The sequence below is a fragment of the Chiloscyllium punctatum genome, chromosome 6 (assembly GCF_047496795.1).
Source record: "Chiloscyllium punctatum isolate Juve2018m chromosome 6, sChiPun1.3, whole genome shotgun sequence".
In the NCBI taxonomy this organism is placed as follows: Eukaryota; Metazoa; Chordata; class Chondrichthyes; order Orectolobiformes; family Hemiscylliidae; genus Chiloscyllium; species Chiloscyllium punctatum.
The window spans coordinates 34,499,718-34,522,309 of NC_092744.1; the positions used below are offsets into that span (position 1 = coordinate 34,499,718).

At 36.5% G+C, this 22,592-nt stretch overlaps 1 protein-coding gene across 8 annotated transcripts in view; it reads left to right on the forward strand.

Annotated features, from left to right (window-relative positions):
* Window positions 1-17,633, forward strand: part of lrch3 (leucine-rich repeats and calponin homology (CH) domain containing 3) — a 204,011-nt gene extending 186,378 nt beyond the window's left edge. For 6 of the 8 annotated variants that reach the window (XM_072572386.1, XM_072572389.1, XM_072572392.1 and 3 more), the window contains 2 exons: window positions 2,228-2,305; window positions 7,061-17,633. In XM_072572386.1, coding sequence (XP_072428487.1) covers window positions 2,228-2,305; window positions 7,061-7,267 — 285 coding nt within the window. In that variant the 3' untranslated portion in view covers window positions 7,268-17,633. The remainder of the gene's footprint in view (window positions 1-2,227; window positions 2,306-7,060) is intronic. The other 2 variants (XM_072572390.1, XM_072572393.1) reach the window with 1 other exon arrangement.
* The last annotated feature ends 4,959 nt before the right edge of the window (window positions 17,634-22,592 follow it).

Sequence of the window (22,592 nt, forward strand, 5' to 3'; positions counted from 1 at the left end):
TTTTGGAATCATTTCTCTTCCCTGGATATAGTTTTGTTGAGAGTTTTGAATTACCTCCTTAAATGTTTGTACTGCTTGTTTACAGTCTTGCCCCTGGCTAATTTATCTGCCCAGTCCGCTTGAGCTAATTCTATCTTCGTTTCATTGTAATTCCTTTTATTTAAATTAAACAGAGTTGTTTCTGACCCAAGTTTCTCATTCTTAAATTGAATATTAACTTTTATCATGTTATGATCACTATTTCCTCGAGATCTTTTACTATCAGGTAATTTATTAAACCTGCCTCCTGACCCATTACCAGATTTAGGATAGTCTATTCCCTGGTTGGCTCCATGACATATTGCTCTTGGAAACTATCCCTTACGCATTCTATGAATTAGTTGTTTTAGGTACCGTTTCTAACTTGATTAACCCACTAAATGTGAAGCGTAAAAATTTTGCTCTATTCTTTTTATGAACTCCCATAATTTGTTGTTTTATACCTTTTCCCACATTGTGGCTGCTGTTTGGGGGTCTCTACTCTATTCATATTAATGTCTTCTTTGTTTTTATTTACCTCCACCAAAATGGACTGTATGCCATTTGAGCCTAGATCAGCTCTCATAATTGTCCTCATTTCATTTCTTACTAATAGTTCTATCCCATCAACTTTTCCTGCCCTCCTGTTTCAAGTAGGGATACCAAAACTGGATACAGTACTCCAGGTGTGGCCTCACCAATGCCTTGTATAATTATAACATTGCTTTTTTACTTTTATAATCCAGTCGTTTTGCAACAACTGCCAAGATTCCATTTGCCTTTTTTGTTATATGCTGCACCTACATAACCACTTTTCTGTGATTCATGCACAAAGATGCCTTTACTTCTCTGCACTGGCACACTTTGAATCTGCTTCCCATTTAAACAATAATTTGCCCTTTTATTTTTCCAGCCTCTCACGCTTACTTACATTAAACTTCTTCTGCCAGATCCTGGTCCATTCTCGTAAGCTGTCGATATCCATTTGTAAACTCTATCTCTTCAGTGCACCCTGTTTTCCCACCACTTTTGTATCATCCACAAATTTTGTTACGTTATGCTCTGTCCCTGCTTGGAGATCATTTGTATAGACTCAAAGTAGTTGAGAACTGAACCTTGTGGCACCTTGCTAGTTATGGTTCACCATCCAAAGGAGGACCCATTCATCCTGACCATATACTTTTTGTCAGTCAGCCGATACTCTACCCCTAACCCCCTGAAATCGAACTTTCTGGATTAGTCTTTTCTGCAGTAAATTGTCAAATGCCTTCTGGAAGTCTTGCTATACCACATCCACTGGATCCTCCTTTCCATCTTGCTGGTTACATCCCCAAACAAGTTGTTGAGCCTGTCTTGCCTTTCATGAAACTGCACTGATGCTGGTGAATTGAGGTTTGGTTTTTCAAATGTTCAGTTATCTCTTACATTATGATTCCCCACTACAGAGGTCAAACTAACTAGTCTATAGTTTCCCACTTGTTGTCTATCTGCTTTTTTGAATAAGGGTGTCACATTAGCATGTTTCTACTTCACTGGTACCTTTCCAAAGTCCAGCAAATTTTGGAATTTCATAACTAATGCATCAACTATCTCTGCTGCTACCTCCTTTAATACCCTAGGATACAGGCCATCAAGCCCCAGCGACTTATCTGCCTTTAACCCATTCGTTTAATCAAAACCTTCTACCTAGTTGTAGTAATTTTACAAAATTTCTCTGTGGTAACTGCAGTTTTTGGCAAGAAGTTATTATTTTCCACTGTGAAAACGGAGTCAAAATATTGGTTTAATGTCTCTTGCCACTTTTGGGTTTCCCATTATTACCTCGCCATTTTCATCCTGTAAATTGCCAACATTTACTTTTAGTATTCCCTCCTTACTTGTCTACTTTACAAAGCTTTCAATATCAAAGAAAAGCCAAATCAAATCTTTTACTAACAATAAACAAAATGGGATGTCAGCATCAAGATCCAAAAAGCTAAGCTAAGCTAACATCTCAAACTTTATTGAGGTAGTTTATGATGACAACTGCTTTGTTGATTCCTATGTATTTATAATTGCAAGGATTGCTTGAATTTTGGATTGGTTCCCTAATGAATTTTCTTATGTCTTTTTTCCCTTTTCCTCATCCATTATCTATCCCCTCTTGCCCTTTCTGCCACAAACTGTTCCCTGACTGAGGTGCACTTACTTGTTTTGTTTCTGGTTGTAGCCCAAACTGACTATGGCAAAATGCAGACGAAATGTGGAGAATTTCCTGGATGCTTGTAAGAGAATTGGTGTACCACAGGTCTGTACCCTTCTACTTTATAGTGGACTATTCTGTATCAGTATTAAAAATATTGTATCATTGCTGCTGCATGATTAAGTGTACTATTTATCAACAACACCAGCTCCCCCACCCAAGGTCGATGTCAAGCTTTAATTAAGCCATTATGACCAGAACTGTCGATTGAATTGAGTCAAATTAAATCACTTCAGTTTCATTTGATTCTAGAATGTTTGCAGTTAATGGTGTGTAGTTAAATCTATTAATAATTGGAAAATTGTTTTAAAGAGATTGAATGTAAAATTGTGTTTTTAACTACATTGTTTTCTAGGATCTTTGCTTGAGTTTTGGAATTTAATGAAATAAATAAATTTAATACATCAGCTGAGCTAATGATAAGTCTTTGTATAAAAAATTGCCTACAGCCAAGCAGTTCTGAAGCTGTGTAACTGAATTCCAAAACTGGTATTGATATGCACTGTGTAATTTGAAGTTGAATTTTTCAGCTTTTTGATGACTTTTCTTCTCTTCAATATTCTATTTTTTGTGGCTTTGATCAGCCATCAAATTTTAATGTCATGTTCTATGAAATCGGTAGTGTGGCTGATTATATTTACATTTTAAGGCAGGAAACCATATGAATCTTTTAGTTAGATTTTATCCTGCATGTGTAGAAAAAGATTTCAATTTTCTAACAAGTTATAACCTAACATAGTTTGACTGTGTTTAGACCAGATCATTATGTTCCTGCTTTCTGTGATCTTTTTGATACTGTGTTTGGATATGACCGTGTATTGAACATAGCTTTCTGTCAAATGAGGAACTCCTCAAATATACAATCTGCTTTAGCCACGACAATTGAGCACTTCAGGCCAAGAATAGTGTCAAGAGCTATATGTAGCAATCATTTCAGGTAAATTGTTGTTTAACGACATACTTATTCATTATTACCCCATTTTGTTGCTGATACCCCTTTTGGAATAAAACAACATACTACATACCCTTATTCGGTGTGAATAAAGCCCTAGCAAATCTTTAGCAATTGAATAGGTGTATCTAACAACCCATATAATAACCCTGAAAGCCCATTACTGAAATGGTCTGTATCCAAGACCTGGACAATATTCAAGCTTTGGCTGAAAAGTAACATTTGACCACGCAATTGCCAGGCAACAACCATCTCCAAAAAGTGAAAATCTTAACTGTTGTTCTTCTACAGTCAGTGGCATTGCAATCGCTGAATACTCCACTGTCCAAATTGACCAGAAGTTGAACTGGACCAGCCAGATAAATACTGTGGCTATAAGATCAGGTCACAGTCTAGGAATTCTGCAGTGAATAACTCTGATTGGCATGTAGATTTCCAAAGTCTGTCCACTATCTGCAAGGCCCAAGTCAGGCATGTGATGGAATGCTCTCCTCAAGAGGCTTGACACCATCCAGGACAAAGCAGATGAATTGGCAACACATCCTCAATCACTTCCTCCATCACTGATACAAAATAGCAGCTGTTTGCACCATCTAGAAAATACGCTGCAGAAATTCACAAGGCTCCCTAGAAAACACTTTTCAAATCCAAGACCACTACCATTGAGAAGGACAAGGGCAGCAGATATATGAGAAAACTATCACCTATACATAGCCCTTCAAAACACTCAGCATCCTGACTTAGAAATATATCACTGAACCTCCGTGTCACTGGATCGAAATCCTGGAACTCTATTGGCATTGTGACTATGCCTGGACCATATTGCTGCCATGAAAGAATAAGAAAGAGGTACTGTAAACCTCAATTCTGTGTGCTTAATGAAATATAAAAGCTTTATGCGATCAATTGATTAAATGCAGTGCAGTCATTATATAACTACACTCAAAACATATTATTAACAAAATGTTGTAACTTACCTCAGAATATGAAGAATGTTCAGGAACTACTGATCTTGCGGCTTAGATCAACCTCTAAGGTCGCATTAATGTATTCAGTAATGTATGGCGAGGTGATGGCTAGTGGTATTATCGCTGCACTGTTAATTCAGAGACCCGGCTAATGTTCTGGGGATCTGGGTTCAAATTCTGCCATGATAGATGGTGTAATTTGAATTCAGTAAACATCTGGAAATAAGTATCTAATGATGACGATGAGACCATTGCCAATCGTGAGGAAAAACTCATCTGGTTCACTACTGTCCTTTAGGGAAGGAAACTGCCATCCTTACTTGGTCTGGCTTATATGTGACTCGAGACACATAGCAATGTGGTTGACTCTTAACTGCCCTCTGGGCAATTAGGGATGGGCAATAATTTTTACCTCGCCAGCAATGGCCTTATCCCATGAGTGAATAAAGGAAAAACAAATCATTTTCCTTCATGCTTTTTGCAAGATATGTACTGATCTGGTCTAAATCCCTGGTTTATATTAGCATAAGCGACAGAATATTGATCTCATAACAGTTTCTTACCAATGTTGTTATTCACTTGAAACAAATCCTAAGACTTCACTGGAATCTGAAGTTGTTTGTCTGAGATTCTTAGTGAGCCTAGCTCATGTGCTGCAGGCTTAAAATGTATTAGCAAAGATAGAAACGTGTAATTGTTTTTCATATAAAAATGAGAGTGTGTGTCTCTATTGTGTACTATTTTGAGGGTTATTTTGCTCGGGGCCTGCATATTTTGCTTTGCAGCTAGCTATTGTCCAAATCACTATCTTTCTGAATGTCAGAAATCAGATTTAAAGTGTCACTAGAGTAGATTTCATATGCAAAGATTTCCAGCAGCCATGACACCTACTTATTGTCTCTTATTTATAATGTATACAAACAGATTTAAATAGAAGACCACAGCCGTAATATTCAATATAATCTAAGAGCTAGACACGGATGTGACAAAACTTGAATCCTTCATTTTTTATCTTGGTCCGAATGAAACGTTTCATCTGCCCACCATCCTTCAAACATCACATGGAATACAGAGAGAACTAGCCATTTGGATGCAGAATTCGCATGAAGGTAGAAGACAGAGGGTGGTGGTGGAGAGTTGCGTTTCAGACTGGAAGCCTGTGGCTAGCGGTATGCCATGAGGATCGGTTCTGGGTCTACTGCTTTTTGCCATTTGTATAACTTATCTGGATGTGAACATAGGAGGTATAGTTAATAAATTTGCAGATGACACCAAAATTGGAGGTGTAATGGACAGCAAAGAAGGTTACCTCAGATTACATTGGGATCTTGATCAGATGGGCCAATGGGCCAAGGAGTGGCTGATGGAGTTTAGTTTTGATAAATGTGAGGTGTTCCATTTTGGGAAGGCAAATCAGGGCAGGACTTATACACTAAATGGTAAGATCTTATGGAGTGTTGCTGAACAAAGAGACCTTGGAGTGCAGGTTCATAGTTCCTTGAAAGTGGAGTCATATATAGATAGGATGGTGAAGAAGGCATTTGGTGTGCTTGCCTTTATTAGTCAGTGCATTGAGTACAGGAGTTGGGAGATCATGTTGCAGCTGTTTAGGACATTGGTTGGGCCAATTTTAGAATGTTGTGTGCAATTCTGGTCTCCCTGCTAAGGAAGGATGTTGTGAAACTTGAAAGGACTGAGAAAAGATTTACAAGGATGTTGCCAGAGTTGGAGGATTTGAGCTATAGGGTTGCAGGGTAACCTTATCGAGGTATATAAAATCCTGACGGGCATGGATAGCGTAAATAGACGCGATCTTTTCCCTGGGGTGTGGGAGTCCAAAACTGGAGAGCATAGGTTTAGGGCGAGAGGGGAAAAATTTAAAAGGGACATAAGGGGCAATGTTTTCACACAGATTTGGCGCATCTATGGAATGAGCTGCCAGAGGAAGTGGTGGAGGCTGGTACAATTGCAACATTTAAAAGACATCTGGATGGGTATATGAATAAAAAGAGTTTAGAGCAATATGGGCCAAACGATGGCAAATAGGACTAGATTTATTTAGGATATCTGGTCGGCATGGACAAGTTGAACCGAATGGTCTGTTTCTGTGCTGTACATTTCTCTCTGATTCTGCTTTTCCAGAAAGGAATTCAGGAGTTTTAATGGTCTGTCTTTTCTCAATTTATGCAGAATGATTGAGAATAAAAGAGAGATGAGCATTCCTGATTTTTGCTTGCTAATGTTCATCCTAGTTTTGACATCTGATACCCCTCAACATAACTTTGGGTTGGGATATCTGGTCGGCATGGACAGGTTGGACCGAAGGGTCTGTTTCCATGCTGTACATCTCTATGACTCTGACAAATAATTATCCAGCAGTAGCAAGTGATGCAGTAGTGGTTAGAAATTGAAATAAGGGATGATAATACCATCAACTAAAAGCTTATTCTAGTGTTAAAACTGTAATTTTCTCATAAGACTTCAGTTAAATTGAACACAAGCAACCTGTTTCAACTTTACAGCATGGATTTCATCTATATGAAAAATTTCTTAAAATTCCTTTGTAAATCAAAACAAATAATCAAATAGATTTTGAATAGTTAAATCCAACATTCAATTCTTTGACAAGTCTTCAACATTTTACACTTGTTTCCACAAAGAAAGAGAGTAAGGTGAACAATAATTGGAATTTCTTTTAAATTAATGCTTCCTTTCAATTGGATACTGATTTTTGGAAGTTAATTGCACACCTTGTGTTTATGTGCTTGAATCTGAAATGGGAGAAAGATAAAAATAATTGAGAGTAAATGTTGCATGCTGATTTTTCTCAACTAATTTTTCTCTGTCATTTCTCTCCTGCTATCACTGAAATATTGGAAGGATGACCTTTGCTCTTCATCTGATGTGCTCCAAGCCAACCTCCTCAGCACTCAAAAGACGGTTGACATGCTACTGACTTTGGGAGCAAGCATAACCAGTCCTGTTCTCACCCCCTTCTCTGGTGGCCAGCTTGCAGGCTTTGCTCTTTTTTACATCAATGTGATGCTGCTGCTTTTTGCTGTGTACCATTGGGTTGCTGCGTTCTAATTAGAAAAGAAAGAATGTGTAAGGGAAAGTGGAGGGTGGGGGTGGGGAAAGAGTGACTGCGAAGTGCATTTGGCCTTAGTTTCAAAATCACAAATGTTTCTCAGTACAGTGAGATTATTTTTAATAAAGATTTCATACTCCGGGTATTTTGGAAGAAAAGCCATTCACAGTGCCTTTCGTACTATTTCTCGTGACATTTAATTGATTTTGTTGTCTAGATGCCGCTTTTTTCTGCTACTCATTCAGTTCAGTCAACACTCCATTGTTTGACTGAAAAGTTTATGCTTTCTTAACTGACATTATAGTTTTTACTAAAAATTAAGGTTGACGTAATTGCAATTCCATCAGAATAATATTTGGGTTTTCTTGTTAATCAGATTAAAGATTTTTTCAAAATATCAAGGCTCAGTTTACACTTTTGTTGGGCTAATTCTGAAACTGGGATCATTGTTAGGTAATGGAGTACACTTGTGGTGTTCATTTTAATGAGAACTCCAACTCCCAACTTTCAACGTTTGTAAATGAGCTCCTGGAACTAGGAAGATAGTACATTGAAAAACCTTACCTTAAAAAATAATTGTTCTCTTTGTCAACCAATTGCTGGACTGTTTTGATTATGTTCAACCCATGATTTTAATCCACTACATTAAGTTATTAATCCTGTTGTTTCAGATGTTGGTGGCTGGTGTAGAACTTAATAGTTGTAGAAGTATTACTTATCTTCATGTCAATTTATTCTGCACATGTTGATATGTGAGAAAGCTTTTGCACATGCTGTGTCTGGACTTCACTACACTATCATTACTGCATATATATTAATATTAAACATTACACAGATTTGATCATTCATTTAAACAACATCATTACAAGCATAGATAGTTTCAGTAGCAATAAATACTACATGTTTTGTTTCTTGTGAATAAAATTCATTTTTACCATCTGTTTAATTTGTGTTAACATTAAATTTAACCATTATCAATCAATCTTTGGTCCTGCCATCATAATTAATGTTTCACCACTCCTGATAACTAATATGCAAAAGCACACTGTTGTTGATCTATATCCTTAAGTTTAACATTCGTATGATAGAGAAAATCATTTAACCTAGTAGAATAAAGATTGGCTCATGTAGGAACAGATGAACTTTATGCTACTTAACCCTTATATTTCATAAATGCCATAACTTAGGCATTTTCTAGAGACAGCTGATCTACCTATTCAGTTACATTATTTATATCAAAACTGTGATTTAAGAGTTATGGTACCTGATTTAGCACCATGATCTCTAAAGAAAACCTCACTGATACAAAGTTGATACATCTTTTTCCTTTATATTGAAACATTAAATTTGATGATATTTGAAAATATTGATAATCTTGACACAAGAATCATGCTTTTTTGTGTAACACCATTTCATATTTAAATTGCCAACTTCCAATTTTGTTCAATTATTCATTTATGTTTATTTAACAAGTTATTTTCTTATACATAGTGACGAAACTATATATTTAGTTAAATAATTCTTCACATTTTCACAGTGGACATTGTGTTGAAGTTATTGGTTGCTAACACCTTAAATTCAGTAATTGGAAGTACATTCATAGTGGCCAGAAATAAAGTTATATCAAACTTTTATTTCTTTCATATTATCCCTCTCATCCAATGCATTTTATACACTAATAAGCTCAGCAGGTATTTTTCATTCGAGATGAAACCAGAATGTGTTTCCTTTAGCTAAGAGGCATGTTTATTCTTGTTCTGGTTCCATTGGTGTTACTGCCATGCAAAGATGGCCTGTTATCCCCATGTGAACCAAGATAGCATTTCAACACAGAGTGCAAACCCTTTGGGCATTCACTGCCCCATTCCAAAAGGATGGAAATCAGAATTTTGGCACGATTTATTTTTCATTTTTTGTCCAACTATCTCTTAAATCAATTCTAGCAACTCTGTTGCTGCCCAACTGAGATTTCCTGATTCAGTTCAAATGTGGGTATAAGCCTGAGACCTTCCTGGTCTTTTCAGCTCAGGGCAGACTTAATATTGTTTATGACCATTCTTCCAGCCAAGAGTACTTTCCAAGTACAAGTTTTATTTGTCCATTAATACTACATTTGAAGTAATTGGGGAATAATAAATTTTCCATCAAATCCTTAGAGTGTAGAAGCAGGCCATTCAGCCCATTGAGTCCACACCACCCATCTGAAGAGCATCCACCCTGACCCACCTCATCCCAGTAACTCTGCAATTAAATTTTGTAAAATCATCTAACTTTGAAGAAACAGTAGACCATATTCTCTAAGGAAAATTACAAATTTTCTGTGAAATTGGAAGGTAATTAAATTATAAATGATTGAGGATGTAGTAGGTGTCCACTCAAGTGCACCATTATGAAGATAAATGCAAAATTACTGCTGATTTTATGAAATCTGATGGATGGGAATCTAAATTAATTGAATTTTTTTAAATAGAGATTTCTGGTTTATGAAAACATTGTGTATTCTTAAAAACAGGAGCATATTTATAGAATTTTCTTAAGTCACTTTCTTTTTAATTAATTTTCCAATTCAGTTTTTCATTCAACAGGAAAGAATATTACTGATAAAATGTAGTGGACAATTATAAGTTTATATTATTTATTCTTGATCAGTTCTTCTGAGGATTTAAAAAATTATATTTTGATTTTATTGCATTTTATTGTAACTTAAGATTGTCACCACTGGGTATTTTAGTGCTGGTCCTACTTTTTCTTGGTATAGGGAGTTCTTTTCTATGTAATGCATTCTGCAGCTGGGTCAGGAATTATTGAACATATGTTGGACAAATCTCAGTCACAGATATCAAGTTTGTGCCTTATATTTACAGCACCCTGATAAATTCAAGTTTTACACATTCGTGCCCAGGACACTACTTTTTAAATCCTGTATATGCAAAATAGGATCTTGTCAAACCTGACCCAACATCTTTAATTTTAAAAACTTGTTATTCACCTCACATGTACAACAGCAAACTTTGGTTCCATTGAAGTTTGGAGATCTAAGTTTCCATCCAAAAATCATCCAGACAAGAATAAGACACTATTTTCTTTACTTTTTGCACTTTCTTAATGTGTCAGCCATTTTATGGGTTCAGGTGCATGGAGATCAGGGTTAAGGTGTGAGACTTCATTTTTTGCCAGTGGTGTTTGATTCGTGATAAATCCTGATATTACTGTTCACAACTGCATTCCACCCAACTTCTGTTGCTGTTTGTTCCCACATGCATCAATTTGCTTGTATGCAAGCAATTAACATTCAAGATTAATTTTTGTCATTTTATTTTGTTTTTCAGTTTTTCTGTTTGGTTTTCGTTTCACATGTATGTCATTTGTTAATTTTGTTTTTCTCCCTTGTCCTTTTGTTCCCCTCCCTTTTTTTTCATTGTTTAGGATCGATTGTGCCTGCCCCTTCACATTCTAGAAGAGAAAGGACTGGCACAGGTAGCCGTGACAATAGAAAATCTGCTTCAGCTCGCCCCTACCAAACAGCACCATTAATCAACTACCTAGAGACTACACGTGATGGGCACCTCACACAAGAAACACTGTAGTAGTAAAATTGAATATATTTCAAGTTGGCCTTTTTGATCAATTTTATCCCACTCCTCTTTCACATCTACGTAATGGCTTTCTGAAAATGAGTTGCTAAATGTGATTTTTTAATGCTTTTTTTCAAAAATACAGCACTTAATTTGTTTTCTAACTTGGGGACCATGATACAAATTATTTCTATAACATTTGAAATGGGTATACATTGCACTGAGTGAACAAATGGACCTAGGAACTAGATCAGGATATCTTGCTTTGTGACTTAGTCCAGTAAATAGCTCACCAATTCATTTCATACCGGCCATAATTCTGTCTTTACCTGGTGCTGGTAAGACCAAATTTTCCAGGAATATTCTATTTCACTGATATATAAATAGGAATAAAAAATAATTCAAAATATGACCCATAGAAGCTAAGATAACTTGCACCCCAGACGAGAAAGCTGGAGTGGAATGGAAGGATTTCCTTCAAATAGCCCTTTCTTCAATCTCAGGTAGACCTACAGAGGTTTCATCACCCTTGGTCTCTCATCCTGACATGGTCAAGAATCTCACCCCACACACACACACAAACACACACAGACATACATATACACACACACACGCCCCTTGTTATCTTGCTCCTGGGTCTTCATCTTTAGCAGCACATCCAATAAGACAGCTGGCACCAGAATGCAACGGACTAATATGACTGGGGCGGTTGGACTGTCAGCCTACTTGCACTCTTTGGAGCTTTAACTGGCTGTGGAGTATCCATCAGAGAGGAAATCAAAAATTCATAACCAGCAGCAAAACCACGGAGGTGTGGCCAGCATATCCTTTTCATGTGTATTCCCTGTCTGATAGTGAGTGATGTAAACATTTGCACAAGTGCATGAATATCTAGTCAGAAGCTTTCTTTCAGTATAGAAGTAGTATATTTCGCTGGTAGTTAAACCCAACTGTACATTGACATATAAGGATGTTGTATGGTGTGTCAACGAGTTTATTTTAGAAATTATGCACTGTACTCTCAAATGGATCAGTACTGTATGATTTGTTCCAGGTTTGGTACTGAGGTTTCCTTCGTTCTGGTTATATATTTTACTTAGGAATTCCTTTCTTTTTGACTTCATGTATTCATTTTCGCAATACTCTGAATGATTTAAGTATGCTGACAGAATTTACTCTTCATATTATAAATTATATTCATGCAGTATACATATATATTTATTCATAGCACATAAGTATGATAATACAATCACTAAGTTACTCAGCCATATTTGCATAATGTAGTGATTAGCACTTTACCATGTGGCATTGATGATGCCAGTCAGTTCATGGCATCGGAAGGGAACCTGTCTGCGATATGGGCTTGCTACATGAAATATAGCACAGAATCTTCGACTACATTGTTGTGAACTTACGTATCCCCATTTTTATGAATAGTATAAAATTGAATGCACAGTGAAAAATAGTGGAATGGGGTCTGTGTCAATTTTAGCTTTTTTTTTGACTTAATTGTAAGTTAAACATGAAAGATGCCCTTATTTGTGGAATAAATTGTATATTAATTGTTTAATGTGCTGGAATCTCTCAATTTGAGCAATATACACTTGCAATAACTAAACCTAAAGTTTTCAAACTTAGAAATCATTGATCCCTGTAATACACCTTTAAATTATTTAGATGTTCACACCAAACTTTTGTCACTATTTTTAAAGAAGTTATTTATTTTCACACCATTTTAACAAAGTGTTCTTTGCTTAAAACTTGGGATGGATTTTAACCATCAGAAGAGATTTCTGTTTTTTTTTAATTATGACTTGAACTGAAAGGTTTTCTCCCTGCACTTTCTCTTTTCTTTGTAAATAGTTCCTTTTTTTTCTGTAACTGTTCACGTTTATTTTCAAGAACTGCTTTGGTTCAAATTATGATATTTGAATTTGTTACTTATGTTTTATGATTTAGTTATCAACCGAGTTAATTGGTTTCCATTTTGTCATTTCATGTCTCCTAAAAATAAGTATCTGATTGGTTTAAAAAATAGCTGACCTTTTAAAAATTACTTTGATTGACATTGAAAACAGTCATGACCAGACTAAAATCAAACACATTGTCTTTGAAGTGAAGTTACCTGTACTAGGGCAGTTCCCTTGTATTAGTTTTCATCAGACATGTTTCTCCTCTTCAAAATTATTGAGTAGCAGAGTAATTATTCTTGTTTACAAATAATCCCTGAGAAACCACATGTTATATTACTGATGCAAGAACCATTTGTTTATGGACCTAATTCCAACTCAGAAATAGGTGGGTTGAGATGTAAGCTATAAGGAGAACAAAGACACAGCATGGATTCAGAAAGGGAAGGTTATGTTTGACAAACTTCTTTGAGAATGTAACAAACGCAGTGGATGGATGGGGGGAACAGGTGGATGTTTTATACTTGGATTTCTAGAAGGCATTCAATAAGGTGTTGCATCAAAGATTCTGGATTAGTGGTGCTGAAAAAGCACAGCAGTTCAGGCAGCATCCGAGGAGCAATAAAATCGACGTTTCGGGCAAAAGCCCTTCATCAGGAATACAGGCCATCAAGACTCCTCCACTAGTTGGAATGCATGGAGTTGCGGGGCATGTATGAGCATAGATAGAGGACTGGTTGGCCAATAGAAAGCAGAGAGTTGGCATAAATGGGTATTCGTCTGGTTGTAAATCAGTGGTGAGTGGGATGAGGGGTCGGTGTTGGGCCCTCAACTGTTCATAATATATGTAATTTGGAAGAAGAGACCGAATGTAATGTATCCAAGTTTGGTGATGACACTAAATTGAGTAGCAAGGCAACCTGTGCAGAAGATGTGTAGGTCTGCAGAGATATTTAGATAGGTTAATTGAGTGGGCAATTGGTTTCCAGCATCTGCAGTTATTGTTTTTACCTACCTGGGCAAGGGTGTAATGTAAGGTTATCCACCTTGGAAGTAAAAATAGGTCAGAGTATTATTTAAATGGTGAAAGATTGCAGTATGCTGTTGTGCAGAGGGACTTAGGAGTGCTTGTACATGAATTGCTAAAAGTTGATTTGCAGGTACAACAGGTAATCAGGAAGGCAAATAGAATATTGACTTTCATTGTTAGAGGGATTAAATTTAAGAGCAGGGAGTTCTGCTGCAATTTCTCAAGGTGTTGGTGAAGCCGTACTTGGAGTATTGTGTGCAGTTCTGGTCTCCTTACTTGAGGAAGGATATACTGGCTTTGGAGGTGGTGCAGTGGAAGTTCACCAGGTTGATTCCGGAGATGAGGGGCTTACCCAATGAGAAGAGGCAGGCAAATTGTTTCTGCTGGTGGGTGAGACGAGGACTAGGGGACGTATCTCAAGATTAGGGAGAGTAGATTGAGGGCAGAGATGAGGAGGAACTGCTTTTCCCAGAGAGTAGTGAATCTATGGAATTCTCTGCTCAAAGAAGATTCATTAAATATATTCAAGACATGGTTGGATGGATTTTCGCATGGTAGGGGAATTAACGGTTTTGGAGATAATGCAGGTGGGAAAGGCTGAGATGATGGTTGAATCTTAATGAATGGTGGAGTAGGCTTGATGTAACAAATGGCCTACTCTTCTATTATCATGAAACTATGAAAAGGGGGCTGCAACAAATTATTGCTTAACTGAGTAAGTAACAAGATGATACGTGGATTATATATGGAGAATGGTGGGGTTATTCACTTTGGTCATTAGAATGGAATGTTAACATATTTTTTAAAAGGTGTGAAATTTGTAATTGATGTTCAGAGAGACTGCTGTGTTATAATTGATAGAATAGAGAAATTTAGCATGTGATACAGCAAGCATCAGGAAGGCAAATGGAATGCTGCTCTTGATTGCAATAAGCTTAAAGTACATGAATAAAGGAAGTCTTGCTACAATTGTCCAGGGCTTTAGTGAGACTATGTCTGGATTAGTATGTGCAGTTTTGGTCTCCTTTTGGTAGGTTATACTTACATTTGAAGCATAGCAACAAAGATTCACTAATTAGGTCAACCATCTGATCCTAGACACCAATGGTGAGAGGTGATTATATTGAAACATTAAGAATTTTGAAGGGGCTTGACAGCATACCTAACTGAGGTTATTTCTGCTTTCTGCTGTGACTGCAATCTCAGGATAAGGGCTCAATCATTTAGGACAGATGAGAAGTTCCTCCCTCAAAGGCTTGTGAATCTTGAATTTTCTGTCCATAGGGTTGAGGATGTTCTATTGTTGAATATATTTCAGGCTGGGGTCGCACACATTTTGCTGCTCAGAAAATCAGAGGATGTAGGAGTGTGAGGGAAAGTGGAATTAAAGTCCTGGCCATACTGAAGGGTAGAGTCAGCTTGAAGGACCATTTGGTCATCTTTATCTCAAACAGAATAAGATTTTTTATAATTTTTTCCAATTTTTTTTGGTCAGGGCAAGTAAGAGTAATTAACAAAATGAGGAATAGAATACCTTTTGAAATGAATTTTCAAACACCAGTCCAACATAGGATAGTTCATCATAGGAAACTATTATCAAAATTATATTCCCTGATTGTTAGAATGAGCTAAAAGAATAAGGGGGCAGTTAATATTTTACAAGCAAATGGATTTTTGCCTGCTATATTTTACAAGATCACACGGTGTTGCAGCTGCCAAATATTACTTGTGCTACTTTTGACTACCCAGTTCTCTCAGCCAAATGCTTAGCAAATAAATCAAACTATTTCACATAGTTTATAACTGGTATTTCTTTGCAAGTTACTGTAATTTTTCAGTTGTGATCATACTTTTAGAATTGTTGTCTGCTGCTAAGTAAGTTGTTTCCAACACTTTTTGAACCCTGACAAAGCAAACAAAAAGGTGGAAAATTAACTCCTAAACAAAGTAGACATGGCAGAGTAAAGTTTGTAGCATTCAGTATACCAATAACAACCTTAGACCAAAATTCTCATACCTTCAATTTGAAATAAAACTCATGCTAAATTTGGATAGTTAATACTGAAGTACAAAATGGAATCTCGTCTTTTTTTGTCAAATTCATTTGGAAGAACTGTTGGCAGTCCTGTCTAAGAAGGCATTTTTTTTTTCCATTCAGATACAGATAGTAACTTAGAACTATTCGAAAAAATGTATGAGTTGTTTGAAAGATTAAGTTTTAATTCCTATCTTGATTATCATTGACCTGGCAAAAATAAATAAAGTTAAATGTGGATTCCAATCCAATCCCAGCTTTGACTATTTCTTATTCACGATTCACTAACAAATATGTTGAGACGTTAGAATATATTCACTAATGGAAATGGTGACAATTTGAAAAAAAAGTTCATGGTAAGAATTTTGAAAATAAAGCTGGAAAATATTTCATTAAACAGTACTGTATCCAGATTAAGATGTTTCAGTTCAACCTAAATAAATTGGATTTCTTTATAGGTTCCTTCAGGTGTTTTCCAATGGTGATGTAATTTAACGTTATCTGTTTTTGGATCTATTGAAAAAACATTGTTATATAATACTTCAAACATCTGAGGATGTTCTGATCTGCTTTTACTCTGCATTGGTATATTTTTTCACTCTCAAAATGTTCTTTTCTAGTTTTCCAGGATCATTTCTATCTGCCACTTCTAGAAATAATTATAAAATTTTAAGTGCCTAATCAACTTTTATTCATAGGCAATTCCATATTTAGTCAATGGAAATTCATGTTGATTTTTAAAATTAGTTTGTTTAAACTGACTTGGGTACCAAAATCGAAGTGAACTGATTTACTTCTGAAAAAATTGACAAGGATGTTGCCAGAGTTGGAGAATTTGAGCTATAGGGAGAGGCTGAATAGGTTGAGGCTATTTTCTCTGGAGTGTCAGAGGTGACCTTATAGAGGTTTATAAAATCATGAGGAGGATGAATAAGATAAACAGACAAAGTCGTCTTTTCCCGGAGCAGAGGAGTCCCAAACTAGAGGACACAGATTTAATATGAGAGGGGAAAGATTTAAAAGAGACCCAACAGGTAACTTTTTCATACAGAGGGTGGTTATTCATGAGAACGAGCTGTCAAAGGAAATGGTGGAGCCTGGTGCAATTACAACATTTAAAAAGCATCTCGATGAGTATGTGAATAGGAAGGGTTAGAGGGATATGGGGCAAATGCTGGCAAAAATGAATCTAGATAATTTATGATATCTGGTTGGCATGGATGAGTTGGACCAAATGGTCTGTTTCCGTGTTGTACAATTCTGTGACTCTGACTTCACCCAGCATTTTTAATTGAAAGTGATTGAAACTGATGTATTAAGATAAGTTAGTTTACAAGCAAGATAACCTCATTACTAAGACATCTGGATCCAGTACTTAATTTTTTTAAGTCTATGGTGAACATGCATCGAATGATTGTGTGTCCAGTATAGTTTGTTCGTCTTTCATCTGTACACTTGTAAATTTGCTTTTTAGTTATTCTCATTGTGGTCATTTGTACACATTTTGGATGTTATGTTTATGTCATTGTTCCTTTTAAAATTATAACTGCTCTGCAGGGAGCCAAAGATCTATTTGTAAGTGTTTTTATAGCTAGAGAAAGACTGCAAATGTATTTGAGTGTTTAATTGTTTTCTATGGGAGACTTCTGTGGAAAAATTGGGGCCTTGATTTTGATTATATCATGTAAATATTTATCATGTAAAAATGCATGTTTTGAACTCCAGCTTTGCTGTAACTGAATTCTTTGTACATATGGAGAACATACAGTATATGCTTATGAAGCCTTTGTAATGAATAAATACTGTACATTGGAATTGGCCTGAATATGTTTGATTGTTTTTCTGCAAACAAAATTACCTTATTACACATTTCTAACCACATCCACTTCTGTCTGAAAAATGAAAATACTTAAGAAAGGATAGATTTCCATGACAGCAATGGAAAAATTGTACAATACAATGGCCTGTTATTGCTGTGAACAAGGTAAATAGAGTGAAGATTTCCTCCAAATGCTTTTTTGCACGTGTATTTTCAACTTGCATCCAATTTACTTTTGATGAACATTAACCTGTAAGCTAATACTTGAAATGATAAAGCTAACAAAAGTCTTTTACTGTTTGGTACCTTAAAATATGATTTTTTAATTTGAATAAAAATGAATGGTAAAAATGTTCAAGAATTGGCTATAAGATGTCGAATATGACTTGAAAAGAGTAGATGGTCAGTATAGTTCTGGTGTTCCATGTGTTTTTTAAAACAAAAATCTAGCATTTACTAATTCTACACTTTCTTTGTTATGTCCACTATACACTTAACCAATATGTAATATATATGAAGAAAAGAAATTGATAAAATTTATCAAGCAATGATCATCTTGTTCAAGACTAATTTCCTTAAAAATGCCATTGCAAAATCCATATTTAACCAAAATATTTTTATTGGTTTCTTTTATCTTATTAATTTCTCAGTTTCTGCTCTTTAAAGTGTTTATGTCCTTTTTCTGATTCCTGATTTTCTTCTTTGCCATTTTTTCAAAAACATGTTTATTCATGGGATGTGGTCAGTTGCCTGTCCCTAATTGCCTGAAGAAGCTGGCAATGAACTGCCGCCTTGAACTGCTGCAATCTTTGGGTGAAAGAGCACCTGCAATGCTATTCCAAATTGACTTCTAAGATTTTGACTCAGCAACAGTGAAGGAATGACAATTATAGTTCTAAGTCAGAATAATGTGTGGCTTGGTGGGGAACTTCCAGCTGGTGGCATTCTCATACATCTGCCCTTTTCCTTCCAGGTGATAGAAGTCATGGGTTAAGAAAGTGCTGTTGCTGGCCTTGAGTTACTGGAGTGATGCTACAGGTAGTATAAATTGCTATCATTGTGTGTCAGTTGGTGAAGGGAGTGAATGTTAAAGAAGATGGATGGGCTGCAAGTCAAGTGGTTGCTTCATCCTGGTTGGTATCAAGCTTCTTAAGTGTTTTTGGAGCTGAATTTATCCTGATTTGTGCTTAGAACATGGTGGAAATTGGGGCATTAGGGAGACAGTAAGTGAGCTATACTGCAGAATTCCTAATCTCTACCTGTTGTAGCCACAGTGTTTATATAGCTGGTCCAGGCCAGTTTCCAGTCCGTGGTAATGCCCAGGATGTTGATAGTTGGGAATTTAGTGATGGTGGTGTCATTGAATGTCAAGGGGCGATTGTTTGATTGTTTGATTCTCTATATTGGAGATGATCATTGCTTGATTGTGTGATGGTTGAGAGTTGCCTGATGGTATAGTAATTGACGGAGTTTTGGACAGGACATAACTGAGAAAGTTTATGTATTGTTGGGTAGATGATGCTGTTTTAGTTGTACTAAAACAGTTTGGTAAGGAGTGCAGCTTATTTTGGAGGGTCTCATCAGTACTATTGCTAGAGTGTTATCAGGACCCACAACCTTTGCAGTATCCAGTGCTTTCAGCAATCACTTGATATTTGAGTGGACTAAATTGAATTGATCCAAATCTGGGATCTGTGACACTAGGGACCACAAGTGAAGACCCAGCACGTCCGGCTGAATGTACATGCAAATATTAAGCCTTGTCTTTTGCTATGTGCTAGCCCCTCTCATATTTGTGAATTGGATGATTTGTGGTCTCCAATTGCTGATAATTGTTTTAATTGTCCACCACCATTCACAACTGATGTGGAAAGATATCAAATCTTACATCTGATTTGTTGGCTGCAGAATCATTTCGTTCTGTCATTTGCTGCATGAGCTGTTTGGGATACAAGTAATCCGATGTTGTAGCTTTACCAGGTTGTCTCCCTCTGTTGAGATATACCTGGTACTGTTCCTGACATGCTGTCCTGCACTGTTGATTGAACCAAGGTTGATCTCCAGGCTTGATGGTGATGATAATGCTGGAGATATGTGAACAGTTGAACAAGGGGTAAGAGTAGGCTATTCAGCTTCCTCAGTCTGCTTTGCCATTCAATAAGGTCACTGCTGATCTGATTGGAATATCAAATCCACATTCCCATTGACTCCAGATAACCTTTCATTCTCTTGCCTAAGAAGAACCTGTCCACTTTTGCTTTAAAAATATTCAAGAACTCTTATTCCACCACCTTTTCAGGAAGTGTTCCAAAGACTTGTGACCCTCAGAGAAAATAACATTACCTCATCTGTTTCAAATGAGTGAACCCTTATTTTTAAACATTGACCCCTAGATCTGGATTCTCCCATTAGAAGAATCTCCCTCTTTGCATCTACCCTGTTAAATCCCTCCGAATCTTGTGTATTTCAATCAAGTCTCTTGCTCTTACAAATGCCAACAGGTACTTGCCTTGTCTTAGAACATTAGGCTGTTCGAACATTTACTCCAGGTATTAGTATGGTAAACCTTCTCTGAAGTCATTGCAACTACACCCTCCTTAAGTAAGGTGGCCACTGCTGCGCAGAATACTCGAGATGTGATCACACATTGTCCTATATAACTGAAGCATAAAGTCACTACTTTTGTATTCAATTCCCCTTAACAATAAAAAGTGCATTTTTAAATATATTTTAAAAGGACTTTTAAAAATAAGCTGAAAATAAAATGGAGATTTTAAAATGAACTGTTGATCAAATGTGTGGATGCCATTTGTGTGCCACCTTTTAACCTTGACACACATTACTGTGATGATTTGGTTGGATAGTTTTTGATTGTATTGAATTACTTGCTTTCCATTCATTTTCTCACATTAACCGTATGGCTAAATTATAGTCAGGTATATTTTAAATAACAAGTCGATGGATGGTGATGATTTGATTGCAGTAAGTGCATTTCAAAAGGAGCAAAGGACTTGATGCAAGTCCCTGCTGAAATTCTTATTTTTTTTTAGTCCTTCTAGATAGATAGATATTCAGTTGTTAAGTAATTAATTTCAGAGGTTCAAGTAGCTTATGAGAAAGCATAATTGATGGAAAGTAGCACCAGTAAGGCAGTGTACTGGAGAAATTAACAGGGCTGAATGTCGACAAATTTCCTGAACCTGATGATCTACATTTTAGCATCAGAAGTCACACGACACCAGATTATGGTCCAACAGGTTTATTTGAAATCACACAAGATTTCGGAGCACAGCCCCTTTGTCGCTGCACTCTGGAAACTTGTGTAATTTCAAATAAACTTGTTGGACTGTAACCTGGTGTTGTGTGACTTCTGACTTTGTTCATCCCAGTCCAGCACCTCCGTATCATGGCATACCTCCTAAAGTGTTGACAGAGGTGGTTGATGCATTGGTGATTATATTTCAAAATTTAACAGATTCTAAAATGATTCCTGTAAACTGGATAGTAGCAAATGCCACCCCACCACCCTCTATTTAAGTAGGGAGTGAGAGAGAAAACGAGGAACTACCTATCTCTGTTAGCCTCACATCAATGGTAGGAAAATGCGAGAAACTTATAAAGGATGGGATAACTAGGTACCTGATTGATAATGATTTGATTGGGCCTTGTTAGTGTGGATTTGCAAATGAAAAAATTGGGAATTTTTTGGAAGAGGATACCAACAAAATTGATAAAGGGAAGAGCCGATCGATGTAGTATACATAGATTTTCAGCAGATGTTTGTTAAAGATCCCACAGGAGGCTGGTTTAGAAACATTAAACATGTGGGAAAAGAGGTCATGTACTGACATGGATTAATGATTGGCTAAGTCAGGAAACTGAGCAAGTACAAACTGACCATTCTGTTCGCAGGTTATGACAAGTGGGGGTTCCACAAGGATCTGTGTTTGGGTAACCATTGTTCATAGTATATGCCAATGATTTTGAGTTGGAGACTAAATTGTAATATATTCAGATTTCCAGGTGGTACAAAGCTAAATGCGAATGTGTGTTGTGAGAAAGATGTAAGGCTGCTTCAGGAAGATTTGGACAGACTTAGTGAATGGGCTTCAACATGGCAGATGGATTACAATGTGGAACAAGAGAGGTTATCCACTTTGGTAGGAGAAACAGATGTGTAGAGTATTTCTGTTGCAAAGCAAAGAGGAACGTTGGTTTAACCATGGTGTACAAAATTGGGACGGTATAAGATCCAAAGAGGCAACATACAAAAAAACCTGAAAATGCAGCAAACCTGAAGACTGGGAAACCTTTAGACTTCAGCAAAAAAGGATGAAAAGTTTGATCAGGAGTCAGAAAATAGTGCATGAGAGTAAAATTGCAGGGAATGTAGGAACTGACCATAAAAGCTTGTATTAATGTATGAGAAGAGAAAAAAATTAGTAAAGACAAATGTAGATCCCTTCCAGCCCTGAGCTGGGGGAAATTATAATAGAGAAGAAACAAAAAGCGTTGATTCAGTCTTCACAAACGAGGGCACAATAACCTCCAGAAATTATAAAGAATAAAGTCTTGTAAGAGCAGAATTTAAAGACATCAATATTAGTAAGAAATTTCGTGCTGGGGAATTGTGTTAAATGCTGACGACTCACCATAATAATCTACAACCCTGAGTACTAAAGGTGTGACCCAGGAAATATGTGCTTTTGATGGTCAACTTCCAGAATTCTCTAGATTCTGGAGCAGAGTGTGACAAGTGTAACCTCACTACTTAAAAAGGAAGGGAGAGAGAGAGAAGAACATCATTCTGAAGTCTAGCTATTTTCCTAATCAACCTGTTCAGATATCCTGTTACACTGTCTGAGGTGGGTGGGACTTAGACCCAGTCTCCTGGCTTAGGTTAGGGACATTGCTAAGTGTTATAAAAGATGTAATAACAGAACATCTGGAAAGCA